At 40.7% G+C, this 20,591-nt stretch overlaps 1 protein-coding gene across 1 annotated transcript in view; it reads right to left on the bottom strand.

The window, feature by feature from the left end:
• The window catches only part of LOC147572921 (cytochrome P450 3A19-like), a 38,298-nt gene extending 18,358 nt beyond the window's left edge, over window positions 1-19,940 (bottom strand). The window contains 2 exon segments of the mRNA XM_086692777.1: window positions 19,645-19,803; window positions 19,914-19,940. Coding sequence (XP_086548903.1) covers window positions 19,645-19,803; window positions 19,914-19,940 — 186 coding nt within the window.
• Window positions 19,941-20,591: the final 651 nt, after the last annotated feature.

The raw sequence follows: 20,591 nt of genomic DNA, 5'->3' as shown, positions 1-20,591 counted from the left end.
TACTGTTTTGATGATTACAGCTTTGTAATATAGCTTGAAGTCTAGGATTGTGATGCCTCCTGTTTTGGTTTTCTTTTTCAAGATTGCTTTGGCTATTCAGGGTCTTTTCTGGTTCCATACAAATTTTAGGATTGTTTTCTCTAGCTCTGGGAAGAATGGTAGCATTATTTTGATAGGGATTGCATTGACTATGTAGATTGCTTTGGGTAGTATTGACATTTTAACAAAATTTGTTCTTCCTATCCAGGGGCATGGAATATTTTTCCATTTTTTTGTGTCTTCTTCAATTTCTTTCATAAGCTTTCTATAGTTTTCAGTGTATAGATTTTTCACCTCTTTGGTTAGATTTATTTCTAGGTATTTTATGGTTTTTGGTGCAACTGTAAATGGGATCGATTCCTTGATTTCTCTTTCTGTTGCTTCATTGTTGGTGTATAGGAATGCAACTGATTTCTGTGCATTGATTTTTATATCCTGCAACTTTGCTGAATTCATGAATAAATTCTAGCAGTTTTTTTGTGTGGAATCTTTAGGGTTATCCATATAGAGTATCATGTCATCTGGGAAGAGTGAAAGTTTGACTTCCTCCTGGCCAATTTGGATGCCTTTATCCTTTTGTGTAGTCTTACTGCTGAGGCTAAGATTTCCAATACTATGTTGAATAACAGTGGTGAGAGTAGATATCCCTGTCTTGTTCCTGACTTTAGGGGGAAAGCTCTCAGTTTTTCCCCATTGAGGATGATATTAGAGGTGGGTCTTTCATATATGGCTTTTATGATCTTGAGGTATGATCCTTCCATCCCTACTTTCTGAGGGTTTTTATCAAGAAAGTTGCTATATTTTGTCAAGTGCTTTCTCTGCATCTGTTGAGAGGATCATGTGGTTCTTCTCCTTTCTTTTATTGATATGATTAATCACATTGATTGTTTTGCGGATATTGACCCAGCCCTGCATCCCAGGTATAAATCCCATTTGGTCGTGGTGAATAAGTCTGTTAATATATTGTTGGATCCACTTGGCTAGTAACTTGTTGAGGATTTTTGCATCCATGTTCATCAGGGAAATTAGTCTGTAGTTCTCCTTTTTAGTGGGGTCTTTGTCTAGTTTTGGAATCATGGTAATGCTGGCTTCATAGAAAGAGTTTGGAAGTTTTCCTTCCACTTATATTTTTTGAATCAGCTTCAAGATAATACATGTCAACTCTTCTTTACATGTTTGGTAGATGGGAATGCAAGCTGGTACAGCCACTCTGGAAAACAGTATGGAGATTCATCAAAAAACTGAAAGTAGAACTACCCTACAACCCAGCAATTGCACTACTTGGCATTTATCCAAGGGATACAGGTGTGTTGATTCGAAGGAACACATGCACCCCCATGTATATAGCAGCACTATCAACAATAGCCAAAGTATGGAAAGAGCCCAAATGTCCACCGATGGATGAATGGGTAAAGAAGATGTGGTATATATACACAACGGAGAATTACTCGGCAATCAAAAAGAATGAAATCTTGCCATTTGCAACTACGTGGATGGAAATGGAGGGTATTATGCTAAATGAAATTAGTCAGTCAGAGAAAGACAAATATCATACGACATCACTCATATGAGAACTTTAAGAGACAAAACAGATGAACATAAGGGAAGGGAAAAATAATATAAAAACAGGGAGGGGGACAAAACAGAAGAAACTCATAAATATGGAGAACAAACTGAGGGTTACTGGAGGAGGTGTGGGGGGGGGATGGGCTAAATGGGTAAGGGGCACTAAGGAATCTACTCCTGAAATCATTGTTGCACTATATGCTAACCAATTTGGATGTAAATTTAAAAAATAAAAAATAAAACAAGTTAAAAATAAATAAATAAATGTTTGGTAGAATTCCCATAGAAAGCCATTTGGCCCTGGATTCTGTTTTTGGGGAGAGTTTTGATTACTAGTTTGATTTCTTTTTTTTTTTTTCTCTTTTTTTTCAATATATGAAATTTATTGTCAAATTGGTTTCCATACAACACTCAGTGCTCATCCCAAAATGTGCCCTCCTCAATACCCATCACCCACTCTCCCCTCACTCCCACCCCCCATCAACCCTCAGTTTGTTCTCAGTTTTTAAGAGTCTCTTATGCTTTGGCTCTCTCCCACTCTAACCTCTTTTTTTTTTTCCTTCCCCTCCCCCATGGGTTTCTGTTAAGTTTCTCAGGATCCAAATAAGAGTGAAAACATATGGTATCTGTCTTTCTCTGTATGGCTTATTTAACTTAGCATCACACTCTCCAGTTCCATCCACGTTGCTACAAAGGGCCATATTTCATTCTTTCTCATTGCCACGTAGTACTCCATTGTGTATATAAACCACAATTTCTTTATCCATTCATCAGTTGATGGACATTTAGGCTCTTTCCATAATTTGGCTATTGTTGAGAGTGCTGCTATAAACATTGGGGTACAAGTGCCCCTATGCATCAGTACTCCTGTATCCCTTGGGTAAATTCCTAGCAGTGCTATTGGTGGGTCATAGGGTAAATCTATTTTTAATTTTTTGAGGAACCTCCACACTGTTTTCCAGAGTGGCTGCACCAGTTTGCATTCCCACCAACAGTGCAAGAGGTTCCCATTTCTCCACATCCTCGCCAGCATCTATAGTCTCCTGATTTGTTCATTTTGGCCACTCTGACTGGCGTGAGGTAATATCTGAGTGTGGTTTTGATTTGTATTTCCCTGATGAGGAGCAACGTTGAGCATCTTTTCATGTGTCTGTTGGCCATCCGGATGTCTTCTTTAGAGAAGTGTCTATTCATGTTTTCTGCCCATTTCTTCACTGGGTTATTTGTGGAGTTTGGTGAGCTCTTTTTTTTTTATTTTTTATTTTTATTTATTTTTTTTTTTGGTGAGCTCTTTATAGATTTTGGATACTAGCCCTTTGTCCAATATGTCACTTAAAAATATCTTTTCCCATTCCGTTGGTTGCCTTTTAGTTTTGTTGGTTGTTTCCTTTGCTGTGCAGAATCTTTTTATCTTCATAAGGTCCCAGTAATTCATTTTTGCTTTTAATTCCCTTGCCTTTGGGGATGTGTCAAGTAAGAGATTGCTACGGCTGAGGTCAGAGAGGTCTTTTCCTGCTTTCTCCTCTAGGGTTTTGATGGTTTCCTGTCTCACATTCAGGTCCTTTATCCATTTTGAGTTTATTTTTGTGAATGGTGTGAGAAAGTGGTCTAGTTTCAACCTTCTGCATGTTGCTGTCCAGTTCTCCCAGCACCATTTGGTAAAGAGACTGTCTTTTTTCCATTGGATGTTCTTTCCTGCTTTGTCAAAGATGAGTTGGCCATACGTTTGTGGGTCTAGTTCTGGGGTTTCTATTCTATTCCATTGGTCTATGTGTCTATTTTTGTGCCAAACCATGCTGTCTTCATGATTACAGCTTTGTAGTAGAGGCTAAAGTCTGGGATTGTGATGCCTCCTGCTTTGGTCTTCTTCTTCAAAATTACTTTGGCTATTCGGGGCCTTTTGTGGTTTCATATGAATTTTAGGATTGCTTGTTCTAGCTTCGAGAAGAATGCTGGTGCAATTTTGATTGGGATTGCATTGAATGTGTAGATAGCTTTGGGTAGTATTGACATTTTGACAATATTTATTCTTCCAATCCATGAGCAGGGAATGTCTTTCCATTTCTTTATATCTTCTTCAATTACCTTCATAAGCTTTCTATAGTTTTCAGCATACAGATCCTTTACATCTTTGGTTAGATTTATTCCTAGGTATTTTATGCTTCTTGGTGCAACTGTGAATGGGATCAGTTTCTTTATTTGTCTTTCTGTTGCTTCATTGTTAGTGAATAAGAATGCAACTGATTTCTGTACATTGATTTTGTATCCTGCAACTTTGCTGAATTCATGTATCAGGTCTAGCAGACTTTTGGTGGAGTCTATCGGATTTTCCATGTATAATATCATGTCATCTGCAAAGAGCGAAAGCTTGACTTCATCTTTGCCAATTTTGATGCCTTTGATTTCCTTTTGTTGTCTGATTGCTGATGCTAGAACTTCCAGCACTATGTTAAACAACAGCGGTGAGAGTGGGCATCCCTGTCGTGTTCCTGATCTCAGGGAAAAAGCTCTCAGTTTTTCCCCGTTGAGGATGATGTTAGCTGTGGGCTTTTCATAAATGGCTTTTATGATCTTTAAGTATGTTCCTTTTATCCCGACTTTCTCAAGAGTTTTTATTAAGAAAGGGTGCTGGATTTTGTCAAAGGCCTTTTCTGCATCGATTGACAGGATCATATGGTTTTTCTCTTTTTTTTTTGTTAACGTGATGTATCACGTTGATTGATTTGCGAATGTTGAACCAGCCCTGCATCCCAGGAATGAATCCCACTTGATCATGGTGAATAATTCTTTTTATATGCCGTTGAATTCGATTTGCTAGTATCTTATTGAGAATTTTTGCATCCATATTCATCAGGGATATTGGCCTGTAGTTCTCTTTTTTTACTGGGTCTCTGTCTGCTTTAGGAATCAAAGTAATACTGGCTTCATAGAATGAGTCTGGAAGTTTTCCTTCCCTTTCTAGTTCTTGGAATAGCTTGAGAAGGATAGGTATTATCTCTGCTTTAAACGTCTGGTAGAACTCCCCTGGGAAGCCATCTGGTCCTGGACTCTTATTTGTTGGGAGATTTTTGATAACCGATTCAATTTCTTCGCTGGTTATGGGTCTGTTCAAGCTTTCTATTTCCTCCTGATTGAGTTTTGGAAGAGTGTGGGTGTTCAGGAATTTGTCCATTTCTTCCAGGTTGTCCAATTTGTTGGCATATAATTTTTCATAGTATTCCCTGATAATTGTTTGTATCTCTGAGGGATTGGTTGTAATAATTCCATTTTCATTCATGATTTTATCTATTTGGGTCATCTCCCTTTTCTTTTTGAGAAGCCTGGCTAGAGGTTTGTCAATTTTGTTTATTTTTTCAAAAAACCAACTCTTGGTTTCGTTGATCTGCTCTACAGTTTTTTTGGATTCTATATTGTTTATTTCTGCTCTGATCTTTATTATTTCTCTTCTTCTGCTGGGTTTAGGCTGCCTTTGCTGTTCTGCTTCTATTTCCTTGAGGTGTGCTGTTAGATTTTGTATTTGGGATTTTTCTTGTTTCTTGAGATAGGCCTGGATTGCAATGTATTTTCCTCTCAGGACTGCCTTTGCTGCGTCCCAAAGCGTTTGGATTGTTGTATTTTCATTTTCGTTTGTTTCCATATATTTTTTAATTTCTTCTCTAATTGCCTGGTTGGCCCACTCATTCGTTAGTAGGGTGTTCTTTAACCTCCATGCTTTTGGAGGTTTTCCAGACTTTTTTCTGTGGTTGATTTCAAGCTTCATAGCATTGTGGTCTGAAAGTATGCATGGTATGATTTCAATTCTTGTAAACTTATGAAGGGCTGTTTTGTGACCCAGTATATGATCTATCTTGGAGAATGTTCCATGTGCACTCGAGAAGAAAGTATATTCTGTTGCTTTGGGATGCAGAGTTCTAAATATATCTGTCAAGTCCATCTGATCCAATGTCTCATTCAGGGCCCTTGTTTCTTTATTGACCGTGTGTCTAGATGATCTATCCATTTCTGTAAGTGGGGTGTTAAAGTCCCCTGCAATTACCACATTCTTATCAATAAGGTTGCTTATGTTTATGAGTAATTGTTTTATATATTTGGGCGCTCCGGTATTCGGCGCATAGACATTTATAATTGTTAGCTCTTCCTGATGGATAGACCCTGTAATTATTATATAATGCCCTTCTTCATCTCTTGCTACAGCCTTTAAAGTCTAGTTTGTCTAAGTATGGCTACTCCAGCTTTCTTTTGGCTTCCAGTAGCATGATAAATAGTTCTCCATCCCCTCACTCTCAATCTAAAGGTGTCCTCAGATCTAAAATGAGTCTCTTGTAGACAGCAAATAGATGGGTCTTATTTTTTTATCCATTCTGATACCCTATGTCTTTTGGTTGGCGAATTTAATCCATTTACATTCAGTGTTATTATAGAAAGATACGGGTTTAGAGTCATTGTGATGTCTGTATGTTTTATGTTTGTAGTGATGTCTCTGGTACTTTGTCTCACAGGATCCCCCTTAGGATCTCTTGTAGGGCTGGTTTAGTGGTGACGAATTCCTTCAGTTTTTGTTTGTTTGGGAAGACCTTTATCTCTCCTTCTATTCTAACTGACAGATTTGCTGGATAAAGGATTCTCGGCTGCATATTTTTCCTGTTTAGCACACTGAAAATCTCGTGCCAATCCTTTCTGGCCTGCCAAGTTTCAAAAGAGAGATCAGTCACGAGTCTTATAGGTCTCCCTTTATATGTGAGGGCACGTTTACCCCTTGCTGCTTTCAGAATTTTCTCTTTATCCTTGTATTTTGCCAGTTTCACTATGATATGTCATGCAGAAGATCGATTCAAGTTACGTCTGAAGGGAGTTCTCTGTGCCTCTTGGATTTCAATGCCTTTTTCCTTCCCCAGTTCAGGGAAGTTCTCAGCTATAATTTCTTCAAGTACCCCTTCAGCACCTTTCCCTCTCTCTTCCTCCTCTGGGATACCAATTATGTGTATATTATTTCTTTTTAGTGTATCACTTAGTTCTCTAATTTTCCCCTCATACTCCTGGATTTTTTTTATCTCTCTTTCTCTCAGCTTCCTCTTTTTCCATAACTTTATCTTCTAGTTCACCTATTCTCTCCTCTGCCTCTTCAATCCGAGCTGTCGTCGTTTCCATTTTGTTTTGCATTTCGTTTAAAGCACTTTTCAGCTCCTCGTGACTGTTCCTTAGTCCCTTGATCTCTGTAGCAAGAGATTCTCTGCTGTCCTCTATACTGTGTTCAAGCCCAGCGATTAATTTTATGACTATTATTCTAAATTCACTTTCTGTTATATTATTTAAATCCTTTTTGATCAGTTCATTAGCTGTTGTTATTTCCTGGAGATTCTTCTGAGGGGAATTCTTCCGTTTGGTCATTTTGGATAGTCCCTGGAGTGGTGAGGACCTGCAGGGCACTTCCCCTGTGCTGTGGTGTATAACTGGAGTTGGTGGGCGGGCCGCAGTCTGACCTGATGTCTGCCCCCAGCCCACTGCTGGGGCCACAGTCAGACTGGTGTGTGTCTTCTCTTCCCCTCTCCTAGGGGCGGGATTCACTGTGGGGTGGCGTGGCCCGTCTGGGCTACTTGCACACTGCCAGGCTTGTGGTGCTGGGGATCTGGCGTATTAGCTGGGGTGGGTAGGCAAGATGCACGGGGGCAGGAGGGGCAGGCTTAGCTTGCTTCTCCTTAGGTGATCCACTTCAGGAGGGGCCCTGTGGCAGTGGGAGGGAGTCTGATCCGCTGCCAGAGGTTTGGCTCCGCAGAAGCACAGAGTTGGGTGTTTGGGCGGAGCCAGCAAGTTCCCTGGCAGGAACTGGTTCCCTTTGGGATTTTGGCTGGGGGATGGGCGCGGGAGATGGCGCTGGTGAGCGCCTTTGTTCCCCACCAAACACAGCTCTGTCGTTTGGGGGCTCAGCAACTCTCCCTCCCTTTGTCCTCCAGCCTTCCCGCTTTCTGAGCAGAGCTGTTAACTTAAGACCTCCCAGACGCTAAGTCGCGCTTGCTGTCAGAACACAATCCGTCCGTCAGGCCCCTCCGCTTTTGCAAGCCAGACTCGGGGGCTCTGCTTGGCCGGCGAGCCGCCCCTCCACCCCGGCTCCCTCCCTCCAGTCTGTGGAGCGTGCACCGCCTCGCCGCCCTTCCTACCCTCTTCCGTGGGCCTCTCGTCTGCGCTTGGCTCCGGAGACTCCGTTCTGCTAATCCTCTGGTGGTTTTCTGGGTTATTTAGGCAGGTGTAGGTGGAATCTAAGTGATCAGCAGGACGCGCGGTGAGCCCAGCATCCTCCTACACCGCCATCTTCCCTCTCTCCACCCATACCTATTATGTTTAAATGGCTCTTTTTATCACTTGGTCTGTGAGGAGTCTGAGAACATAAATGTTTAGAGACTTCATTTCCTGGATTCTAATTGGAGTCTGTAGTATCTTTCAGCTGTGTAAATACAGAGTGGGGAACAAGACTACCACACCTCACTTTTCTCTACCCTTGCAGGATGTAAAGCTCCACTAGGATGAGATCCCTCTTGTCTTCTTTCTCCTAGTGGGCATAATTTGTCTCTATACAGTTCCCTAAGTAGAGTGCATGATATGTCAATAAAAGCTAAACTCTGGGAGGAGCCAAGACAGTGCAACAGCATGGAAATTTTTTTTGCATCTCTCAGCTCTGAAATGCAGCCAGATCAACACTAAACCATCTTGCACACCTAGAAAACTTACTTGAGGATTAACACAACAATCTCCACAACGTGAACCACAGAACTTGGCAGGTATGTGGTGCAAAGAGGTGAGCTGGGGAAGAGAGAAGCTGTGGAGGGCAGGGAGCTGTTTTTGCTTGCAGAGAGGACAGAGCCGGGGGGAGAGTACAGGAAAGCATCCACACACATACCGTTCCTGAAAGCAAATGGAGAGAAAAGAAAGTATGCAAGGGACTGAACAAAAAAGGGAGAAAGGAGAAAGAAGAAGTTTAAATTCCATTAAGACTCTATAAACAGGGAGAGCACAGAGTCTGAAACTCCACAGATTGATACCTGGTGGTGCTCTGGTGGAAAGAGCGAATCCTGGGAGCAGAAAGAAGGTTCTGAAGGGTCTTTGGGCCACACGGTGAGAGGTGGTTCCCTTCTGGGAGGACAACTGGTAGAGGCTGTGTGGCCACCAGCAAAGGTCCCAGTGGACCTTGGAGAACAACCACATTTGCTAGTGCTGGGACAAGGAAGTTAAGGGGGAAGCCTGGTGCCAGATGTGTGTTGTGATTTACCATAATCCCTGAAACAGTCCTGTTACATGATAGCGTGCACTTTTTCTGGGGCAGGCTGGCACCCAACCATTGCTCAGTGAGACCCACCCCCAGAGGGTCAAAACAGGTTAAAGCCACAGTCCCTCAGAAGTGAGGAGTTGGGAAACACAGACGCATCTGGGATAAAACTTAGGAGGGAGGTGATGCCTGGCAACCTGATGGCTTGGTCACAGACAGTATAACAGCATGGAGTGGATGGAAGCTGGAGACAAAGGATGGGTGTGTGATTGCTGATTGGGGAGAACAGAGTTCTGATACTAGAGACTGGGTAGCTGGGTGACGCCATTTTCACCCTTCCTGCGCATGCACATACACACCTACGTGTGCCACAACAATCCACCCCAGTAAGCTAAGCAGCTCCATCTAGTGAAGAACAGAGCTGTTACACTAAGCCCCACCCACTGGGCCAACCTCGCTCTTCAGGAAAACTACAACTTTCTTTGCCTGCTTAGTTTACAGATTATAAAGTGCTTCATAGTTTGACTTCAAGTGGAAAACCATGTAATTTCAAATGTATTTCAGTCTGTTCGCTGGTCCATCTATTCAATTTTTTTCTTTTCTTTCATTCTTGAATACAGAAAGAGAAAAATTTTTTCCCATTTTTATTAAAAATAATTTCCTTTAATTTTTTCTACTATATTTTTTACTTTTTTGTAAATTTTGTAAATTCTATTTTGCTTCCATCATTTCATTTTATTCTATTTTAGTGTACTCATTTTTTCAAATTTTCAAATGTTTTCCTTTTTTTCTTTTCTTAGCTTTCCCCTTTTTCTCTAATCTCTCAACCTCCTTTCAACACCAGACCAAAACACACCTAGGACATAGCATCATTTGATTTTTTTTGTTGTTTTTAATTTTTTAACTTTATTTTTTACCTTATTAATTCCTTTTCTTCCTTTAAAATCACAATGTGAAGGAATTCACTCCAAAAGAAAGAACAGGAAGAAATGACAGCCAAAGTTATGCAACACAGATACAACAAGATGCCTGAATCAGAATTTAGACTCACGATAATAAGAAAACTAACTGGTGTTGAAACTAGATTAGAATCCCTTTCTTTGGAGAGAAAAGGCATAAAAGATAGGGTGAAATAAAAAATGCTATAACAGAGCTGCAATCTCGAATGGCTGCCCTAGTGGCAAAGATGGATGAAGAAGAGCAGTGAGTCAGCGATATAGAGGACAAATTTATGGGGAATTATGAGGCAGAAAAAAACAGGTAAACTAAGGCAAAAGAGCATGTTTTAAGAATAAGAGAAATCAGTGACTCATTAAAAAGGAACAACATCAGAATCATAGGGGTCCCAGAAGATGAAGAGAGAGAAAAAGGAGAAGAGTTATGTGAGCAAATCATGGCAGAAAATTTTCATAACCTGGGGAAAGACACAGACATCAAAATCCAGGAAGCACAGAGGACTTCCCCTAGATTCAACAAAAACTGACCATCAACAAGGCATATCATAGTCAAATTCACACAATACTCAGTCAAGGAAAGAATCATGAAAGCAGCAAGGGAAAAAAAAAAGTCCTTAACCCACAAGGGAAGACAGATCAGGTTTGCAGCAGACCTAACCACAGAAACTTGGCAGGCCAGAAAGGAGTGGCAGGATATATTCAATGTGCTAAATCGGAAAAATATGCAGCCAATAATTCTCTCTCCAGCAAGGCTGTCATTCTAAATAGAAGGAGAGATAAGTTTCCCAGACAAACAAAACTTAAAGGACCACTAACCCAGCCCTGCAAAAAATTTTAAGGGGGACTCTCTGAGGGGAGAAGAGATGGAAAAAAAAGACCAAAAGCAAGAAAGACTAGGAAGGACCAGAGAACACCAGAAACTCAAACTCTACAGGCAACATAATGGAGATAAACTCATATCTTTTAGTACTCATTATAAATGTCAATGGACTCAATGCTCCAATCAAGGTACCAGGGTACCAGAATGTAAAAGAAAACAATATCCATCTATATGCTGTTTACAAGAGACTCACTTTAGACCTAAAAACACCTTCAGAGAGAAAGTAAGAGAAAGGGCATTGAGGAGGACACATGTTGGGATGAGCACTGGGTGGTGTATGGAAGCCAATTTGACAATATATTATATTAGATAAACAAACAAACAAACAAATAAAAGAAAGTAAGGGGATGGAGAATGATCTATTGTGCTAATGCTAGCCAAAAGAAAGTTGGAGTAGCCATACTTACATCAGACAATCTAGACTTTAAAATAAAGACTGTAATGAGAGATGAAGAAGGGCATTATATCATAATTAAGGGGTCTATCCACCAAGAAGACCTAACAATTGTAAACATGTATGCTCCAAACGTGAAAGCACCCAAATATATAGATCAATTAATCAGAAACATAAAGAAACTCATTGATAATAATACCATAATAGTAGGGGACTTCAACACCCCAGTTACAACAATGGACAGATCATCAAAACAGAAAATCAACAAGGAAACAGTGGCTTTGAATGACACACTGGACCAGATGGACTTAACGGATATATTCAGAACATTTCACCCAAAAGCAGCAGAATACACATTCTTCTCCAGTGCACATGGAACTTTCTCCACAAGAGATCACATACTGGGACACAATCATCTCTCAACAAGTACAAAAAAATCGAGATCATGCCATGCATATTTTCAGACCACAATGCTATGAAACTCAAAATCAACCACAAGAAATTTTGAAAAGGTAAAAAATATTTGGAGACTAAAGAACATCCTACTAAAAAATGAATGGGCTAACCAAGAAGTTAAAAAGGAAATTAAAAAGTACATGGAAGCCAATGAAAATGACAACACCACAGCCCCAAACTTCTGGGATGCAGCAAAGGTGGTCATAAGAGGAAAGTATATAGCAATCCAGGCCTTCCTAAAGAAGTAAGAAAGGTCTCAGATACACAACTTAACCTTACACCTTAAAGAGCTGGAAAAAGAACAGCAAATAAAACCCAAAACTAGCAGAAGACAAGAAATAATAAAGACTAGAGCAGAAACTAATGCTATCAAAACCAAAACAAACAAGCAAACAAGCAAACAAACAAACAAACAAACCAGAACAGATCAATGAAACCAGAAGCTGGTTCTTTGAAAGAATTAACAAAATCGATAAACCACTAGCCAGTTTGATCAAAAAGACAAGGAAAGGACCCAAATAAATAAAATCAAGAATGAAAGAGGAGAGATCACAACCAACACAGCAGAAATAAGAACAATAATAAGAGAATATTATGAGCAATTATATGCCAATAAAATGGGCAATCTGGAAGAAACGAACAAATTCCTAGAAACATATACACTACCAAAATTGAAACAGGAAGAAATAGAAAATTTGAACAGACCCATAACCAGTAAGGAAATCAAATTAGTAGTCAAAATTCTCCCAAAAAACAAGAGTCCAGGGATAGATGGCTTTCCAGGGGAATTCTACCAAACATTTAAGGAAGAGTTAACACCTATTCTCTTGAAGCTGTTCCAAAAAATAGAAATGGAAGGAAAACTTCCAAACTCTTTCTATGAAGCCAGCATTACCTTGATTCCAAAACCACACAGAGACCCCACTAAAAGGGAGAACTATAGACCAATTTCCCTGATGAATATGGATGCAAAAAAATCCTCAAGATGATACTAGCCAACTGGATCCAACAATACATTAACAGACTTATTCACCATGACCAAGTGGGATTTATACCTGGGATGCAGGGCTGGTTCAAAATCTGCAAAACAATCAATATGATTCATCACATCAATTAAAAAAAAGGACAAGAACCACACGATCCTCTCAAAAGATGCAGAGAAAGCATTTCACAAAATCCAACATCCTTTCTTGATAAAAACCCTCAAGAAAGTAGGGATAGAAGGATCGTACCTGGAGATCATAAAAGCCATATATGAAAGTCCCACCTCTAATATCATCCTCAATGGGGAAAAACTGAGAGCTCTCCCCCTAAGGTCAGGAACAATACAGGGATGTCCACTCTCGCCATTGTTATTCAACATAGTATTGGAAGTCTTACCCTCAAGCAGTAAGACTACACAAAGAAATAAAGGCACCCAAAGCATCCAGGAGAAAGTCAAACATACACTCTTTGCAGATGATGTGATACTCTAAAACCCAAAAGGCTTCACCAAAACCCTGCTAGAACTGATCCATAAATTCAGCAAAGTTGTACAATATAAGATCAATGCACAGAAATCGGTTGCATTCCTATACACCAACAATGAAGCAACAGAAAGAGAAATCAAGGAATTGATCTCATTTATAATTGCACCAAAAACCATAAAATACCTAAGAATAAACCTAAGCAAAAAAGATGAAAAATCACACACTGAAAACTATAGAAAGCTTATGAAAGAAATTGAAGAAGACACAAAAAAGTGGAAAAATATTCCATGCTTCTGGATAGGAAGAACAAATATTGTTAAAATGTCAATACTACCCAAAGCAATCTACATATTCAACGCAATCCCTATCAAAATGACACCAGGATTCTTTACAGAGCTAAAAAAAACAATCCTAAAATTTGTACGGAACCAGAAAAGACCCCAAATAGCCAAAGCAGTCTTGAAAAAGAAAACCAAAGCAGGAGGCATCACAATCCCAGACTTCAAGCTGTATTACAAAGTTATAATCATCAGGACAGTATGGTACTGGCACAAAAACAGACACCCAGATCAATGGAACAGAATAGAAACTCCAGAAATGGACCCATAAATGTATGGCCAACTAATCTTTGACAAAGCAGGAAAGAATATCCAATGGAGAAAGACAGTCTCTTTAGCAAGTGGTGCTGGGAAAACTGAACAGTGACATGCAGAAGAATGAACCTGAACCACTTTATTACACCATACACAAAAAATAAACTCAAAATGGGTGAAAGACCTAAATGTAAGACAGTAAGCCATCAAAATCCTCGATGAGAAAGCAGGCAAAAACTTCTTTGACCTTGGCTGCAGCAACTTCTTACTCAACACGTCTCTGGAAGCAAGGGAAACAAAAGCAAAAATGAACTATTGGGACTTCATCAAAATAAAAAGTTTTTATATGGTGAAGGAGACGATCGGCAAAACTAAAAGGCAACCAGCGGAATGGGAGTAGATATTTGCAAATGATATATCAGATAAAGGGTTAGTATCCAAAATCTATAAAGAGCTTATCAAACTCAACACCCAAAAAACAAATAATCCAGTGAAGAAATGGGCAAAAGACATGGATAGACACTTCTCCAAAGAAGATATCCAGATGGCCAACAGACACATGAAAAAATGCTCCACATCACTCATCATCAGGGAAATACAAATCAAGACCACAATGAGATACCACCTCACACCTGTCAGAATGGCTAACATTAACAACTCAGGCAAAAACAGATGTTGATGAGGATGCAGAGAAAGAGGATCTCTTTTGCATTGTTGGTGGGAATGCAAGCTGGTGCAGCCACTCTGGATAACAGTATGGAGGTTCCACAAAAAATTAAAATAGAACCACCCTACGACCCAGTAATTGCACACTAGGCATTTATCCAAGGGATACAGGTGTGCTGTTTTGAAGGGACACGTGCACCCCATAGTTTATAGCAGCACTATCAACAATAGCCAGAGTATGGAAAGAGCCCAAATGTCCATTGATGGTTGAATGGATAAAGAAGATGTGGTCTGTATATACAATGGAGTATTACTCGGCAATAAAAATGAATGAAATCTTGCCATTTGCAACTACGTGGATGGAACAGGAGGGTATTATGCTAAATGAAATTAGCAAGTCAGAGAAAGACAAATGCCATATGACTTCACTCATATGAGAACTTTAAGAGACAAAACAGATGAACATAAGAGCAGGGAAACAAAAATAATATAAAAACAGGGAGGGGGACAAAGCATAAGAGACTCATAAATATGGAGAACAAACATAGGGTTACTGTAGAGTGTGTGTGAGGAGGGATGGGCTAAATGGGTAAGGGGCACTAAGGAATCTACTCCTGAAATCATTGTTGTACTATATGGTAACCAATTTGGATGTAAATTTAAAAATATATAATTTAAAAAAGAAAGAAAAAAACAAAAACAAAGAATAGCCAAATTATGGAAAAAGCCCAAGTACCCATCCACTGGTGGATGGATAATCAAGAGGTGGTATATATATATACACAATAGAATATTACTTGGTGATCACGAAGAATGAAATCTTGTCAATTGCAAAATGTGGATGTAACTAGAGTGTATTATGCTACGTGAAATAAGTCAGTCAGATAAAGACAAATATATGATTTCACTCATAGGTGGAATTAGGAATCAAAACATGAACATAGAGTAAGGGAAGGAAAAATAAGATAAAAACAGAGAGGGAGGCAAACCAGAAGATACTCTTAAATACAGAGAACAGAGTTGCTGGAGGGGAAGTGCAGAGGGGATGGGCTAAAAGGCTGAGTGGCATTAAGGAGGGCACTTGTTGTGATGAGCACTGGGTATCATATGTAAGTGATGAATCACTAAATTCTACTCCTGACACCACTACTATACTATATGTTAACTAGAATTTAAATAAGTGAAATAAAAACATAAAATCAATATTAATGCAAAGAAATCAATAAAGGATAAAATAACATAATTTAAAACAAAGACATGTTCACTAGGTTAATTTTTTTTAATGTTTATTTATTTTTGAGAGAGAGAGACCGAGTGCGATCAGGGGAGGGGCAGAGAGAGGGAGACACAGAATCCAAAGCAGGTTCCAGGCTCTGAGCTGTCAGCACAGAGCCTGATGCAGGGCTTGAACCCACAAACGGAGATCATGAACTGAGCTGAAGTTGGACGCTAAACTGAGCCACCCAAGTGCTCCCTCCTTTTTTTTCACTAGGTTAATTTTGTGTAAGTAATTGACCCCAAAAAATGGGAGAGAAAAAAATAAGAAAACCAGAGAATAATGTCAGGAATTCTACCATCTGACCAATAGAGGTTTCAGAACAGAGAATACATACAATTAAATAATTCAAGAAAATTTCCCACAACTGAAGAGCAAAAGTTTCCAGATTGAAAGTCCAATGCACTGCACCACTCACTACAGCCTTTGAACACAATGTGGTGAGTTAGATTTCAGTATAAATTTAATAAAAAAGATAAAATCAGAAATACAGTTCCTCAGCCACACTGGCCAAATTTCCAGTGCACAATACCCCCATGTGACTGGAGGCAACCATATTGGACAACACGGATACAGAACATTTGCATCATTGCAGAATGGTCTCTTGGACAACTCTGCCTAGAATAATGGATGACAGCAGATCCATGAAGGCACACCATCATAACATTTCTGTACACCAAGGACAAAAAGAAAACCCCAAATTCTTGCAGAAAGAGTGAGAGGAGCAAGACATAGGTTACATACAATGAATCAGAAACCAGAAGGGCAGGAATCTTCTCAGCAGTGATAGTACAGACAAGTCTCTATGTATACAAGTTCATGGAGAAACATCTAGCCCACCTAGAATTCTATGCTCAAATCATCCATCAAGCATGAGGGTAGAGCAGAGATATATTCAGACATGCACATTCTTAAAAAAATTTCACTCTTCATCATTCTTCTAAAGGCTACAAGGAGATGGTCTCTACAGAAATGAGGGAGAAAACCAAGAAAAATCAGGTTGAGAAAACCAGTTTTGTTAAAACTACCATAGTACTGTTCAACTTTTTAAAGCATGTACATCTACAAATTTGAGTTTTGAATAAGATAAATTTTTAGAAGCCTCCATCAAGTATCAGCTCCTCCCAACCACCACTGGGGACAAGTGTTCCTTCTCTTGAATTAAAGCACTGAGACTGACCTTCTGCCACATTAAATCTGTCTACTCAAGGGTCTAACTTTTCCCCACCAATAGGGCACATCTTGGACTGATCCAGAGCGGTATCTAGGAAATGTTTGTGTATCTAAAGAAAATCCAGGACCAGTCCTTCCTGCTGACCTTCTAGGCATGTTTGAGGTTCAGACGAACCTCCTGATAGCAGGTTTTGGGAAATCCCCAAATGACAAAAAAAAAAAAAAAAAAAAAAAAAAAAAAAAAAAAAAAAAAAAAAAAAAAAGAGAGGTACTGGTGGAGTCCATGTGCTCTTTCCAATACATGTTTCCCAAACAGCCTCAAGATATTTTACTGAAGGCCTACTGTGTGCTCAGCAGTGTGTAGGCCCTGAGAGGAAGGCAATGGGGCCAACATTATCCTCACAGTCATCTTTGCCTTTTGTGGGCTGGGGGTTCCATCTTATCAGTGAGACTAATGAGCTTGTCTGGATGCAGCACAGCATAAGGAGTGAGGCCACAGGTCATAGGGTTCCACCTTTTCCACCCTCTCATCTTGAGGAAGTCATTAACCTCTCTGTGCGTCAGTTTACTCAGAGGGATGTTAGGAAGATTAATGAGAAATCTGTAAAACTAAAGCCTTGGACTCCAACAGTGACAGTCTTTCCATTTCATCTTTGTTAATCAATAAATTGTGTTATGGTTCCAACTGCAGATATGAGAGACACAGTGCTTTTGAAAATACACAATGCTTAAAGAAAATGTAACTTTTTAATTTTTCAGAGATGACAGCATCAACACCGTGAGACCCTTCCTGGAGTAAGATTGGGGAGGGAGAATTTCTTGCCACCATAAAACAACTTCTTGGTCACTTGAGTAACAAGTTTTCTGAGTTCAGTCTTCTGACCCTGCTCCCCATAGCCCTTTCTCTGCTCCTCCCAGAATGTGCTCAGGATGTTTGGGGGTGTGACTTCTGGGCTGGGAAAGTAGGCCTCAAACCCTCTCTCTGCCTGGGACTTACCGGTGACACCTGCTCCCTGCCCTGGTTCTACAGAGGGTCCTTGATGGTCTGCAGCTGTGTCCATGCTTCTATCAGGCCTGGGAGTTGCCCCTGATGACCTGGGCCCTTCTCACTGACACCTAGGACCCAGCCCCACCCTCAACCCAGCTTTAATGAGAGTGTATGTTCACTGCTTTCAGCCCCTAGCCCTCCTGTGACAGGCACCTGTAGGCCCACAGGCTCTGTCCACAGATCCTGGTATAGGCCGAATTGTATCCTCTCCAACTCTGTATGTTGAAGTCGTAACTGCTAGCAATTAAAAACATGACCATAGTTGGAAATGTCTTTAAAAAGGAAAAGAATGTTAAATGAGGTCACCAGCATGGGCCTTAATCCAACATGACTGGTGCCCTTATAAGAAGAGGAAGTCAGGACACAGACATCCATAGAGGGAAGACAATGTGAAGACACAGGGAGAAGTTGACCATCTGCAATCCATGGAGAGAGGCTGCAGAAGGAACCAACCTTGCTGACCCCTTGATCTTGTATTCCCAACCTCCAGAATTGTGGAAGAATAAATTTCTGTTGTTGAAGCTCCCCAGTCTGTGGTATTTTGTTGCAACAGCCCAGCAAATTAATACTGATCCAATCTCATTGGGCTTAAACAAGGAATCTGGGGCACACTGATTATACAGTAATTATGTTTCTGTCTCTATGTCCAATGCAATTATGAGGTCCTCCTGAAAGGGAGCCATAACTTCCTTATTTCTATATTTTTGGAGGCTAAGAGGGCTATTGCTGGTGTAATTTTGAAGCAACACAAGAATGATGGAATAATCTTTTTGAACAAACACCTTCAAATTTCAGTAAGGTGGAGAGTGCAAAGTTCATATTACTCTGTAAATAGACCAATTAATTAATCATGAGCACCAGTTGTTGTGGCATAACACAAAGGGTCATGAGGCTTAATGATGTAAACCACTTTCAAGTCACTGGAAAAGGAAGGGTCAAGCTTTAGCCAATGTGGCCACAGCCATGACAACATTGACACCTGGAGGAGCTGGCTTTTAGTCCAGTGCTTCCTTCTTGCTCTTAATTCAAGATAAGTCAATTTGCCAAAAAGCAAGATATTAGACCTCACATATTCCATCACTCTCATTTCTCTGTCAGAGACAGAGACACAGTTCCATAAAAATAGAGAGAACACTAGTGTGGGCTTATGGGAAAGCCACCACAGCACCGATGTGCCCGCAGAATCGGGGCAGTGGGGGGAGGGGCAAAGAAAGGACAATGCAGGAGATGGGCAGGTGTCATGGCACAACATAAGTCCTGATATAAATTAGTGAAGTGTGTTTACAGGAAAACCCTCTTCTTCATATCATAGGCTTAGGGGTAGAGGAAGAACTGAAACTCAGTATCTTCAGGAATCTAGTGACTGAGTCATTCAGCAAGCTGGCTCTTCAGCAAATAGATTTGTGCTAAACTGGGCAATTTCCATCCCTTCTCCAGCTGACAAGAGCCTGCACAGCAAGTATGAATCTCAGTGACCTTGGCCAGCACTGTAGGTGGCTCGCCTCATGTCTGGTATCATGTCAGAGCATCATCTGCATTAACATCTTTGATCATTACAAAAACCCCACGGTAGATGCATCACTGCATCACAGGCGGGGAAACTGAGTCTCCCCAGCATTGAATAACTAGATCCTCCAAACTTTAGGTGGCAGAGATGGCTAATGAATCCAGGAGAGTCTGCACCTCAATCAGCACAGCCTACTGCCAGCAGTAATCTTCAGCCTCCCAGAGAACAACTGCTGGGACCCTGACTCTTTATATATGTATAGACACACTACATATGGATTCACACAGGCACATACACACACACACACACATACCTGTATACATACCTGTACACACACACATACACATATGGACACAGACATACTTCCACCACCACTACCACCACCACCACCACCTGCTCCCTGCCCAGCAAACCCAGCTGACAGTCATGCTCCTGGACAGTCTGCAGAGTTTCCTGCTGCAACCATCCAAGATGTTCCAGCTCCTCGATCTCTGTATTAGTTTTGCTCTGTAACAAATTACCCTAAAACACAGTGGCATAAAATGATGATCTCATTATCTTGGAATCTGTGGGTGAGGAATTCAAAAGTGATTTAGCTCAGTGTTTCTGACCTGAGTTTCTCATGAGGCTACAGCCAAGCTGTTGGCTGGGGCTGTCATCATCTACACATTGGACTGAGCTGGATATCCTACATCAAAGGTAGCTCACTTGTCAGGCTGGCTGATTGTGGCAGGTCTCAGGTCCATGCCACATAGCCACTTAACAATTCTCACAACATAGCAGCTGGCATTCCCTAGAGAGAGGGGCAAGGTGGAAGCATCTTCATCTCTTATGACTCAGCTCCAGAAGCCACACACCCTCAGCCCCACAATATCCTCCTGGTTTCATAGGCCAGCCCTGTTCATGGGGCAGAGACTACACACCAGTAGGAGGGAGACACTGGGGAACTCTTCAAAGCTGGCTACCCCCCACAGCTACAATATTGCCCTACTGAGAGGCATGCTGGAGCCCTTGGTGCGTTGGTGCCCAGGAGGCCCAGCATGTGACAGGGGCTCAGTAAAGTCAGTATTTTCCTTTCTTCCCTTTGTCCTGACCCATGGGACTCCAAGGGCCAGCCCTGCTTAGACTTCATCACTTCTTTCTCTGAGCTCACCCACAACCCCACAGTTGCCTCCACAATTCATAGGAACTGTAAGATGGTGACTTCCTCTAGATTCCCACAATAGTCATCTCTCTTCCACTGTAGTGAAGGAGGGATATTCCAATGATTTAATGTAGTGTGACAGATCACCCCAAAGGATTGAACAATC

Source organism: Puma concolor, chromosome E3, assembly GCF_028749965.1.
Source record: "Puma concolor isolate L17-30 chromosome E3, mPumCon1.1.hap2, whole genome shotgun sequence".
NCBI classification, from domain to species: domain Eukaryota; kingdom Metazoa; phylum Chordata; class Mammalia; order Carnivora; family Felidae; genus Puma; species Puma concolor.
Note: the sequence above shows the minus strand (reverse complement) of the source record. Positions and strands in the feature narration are given on the sequence as shown.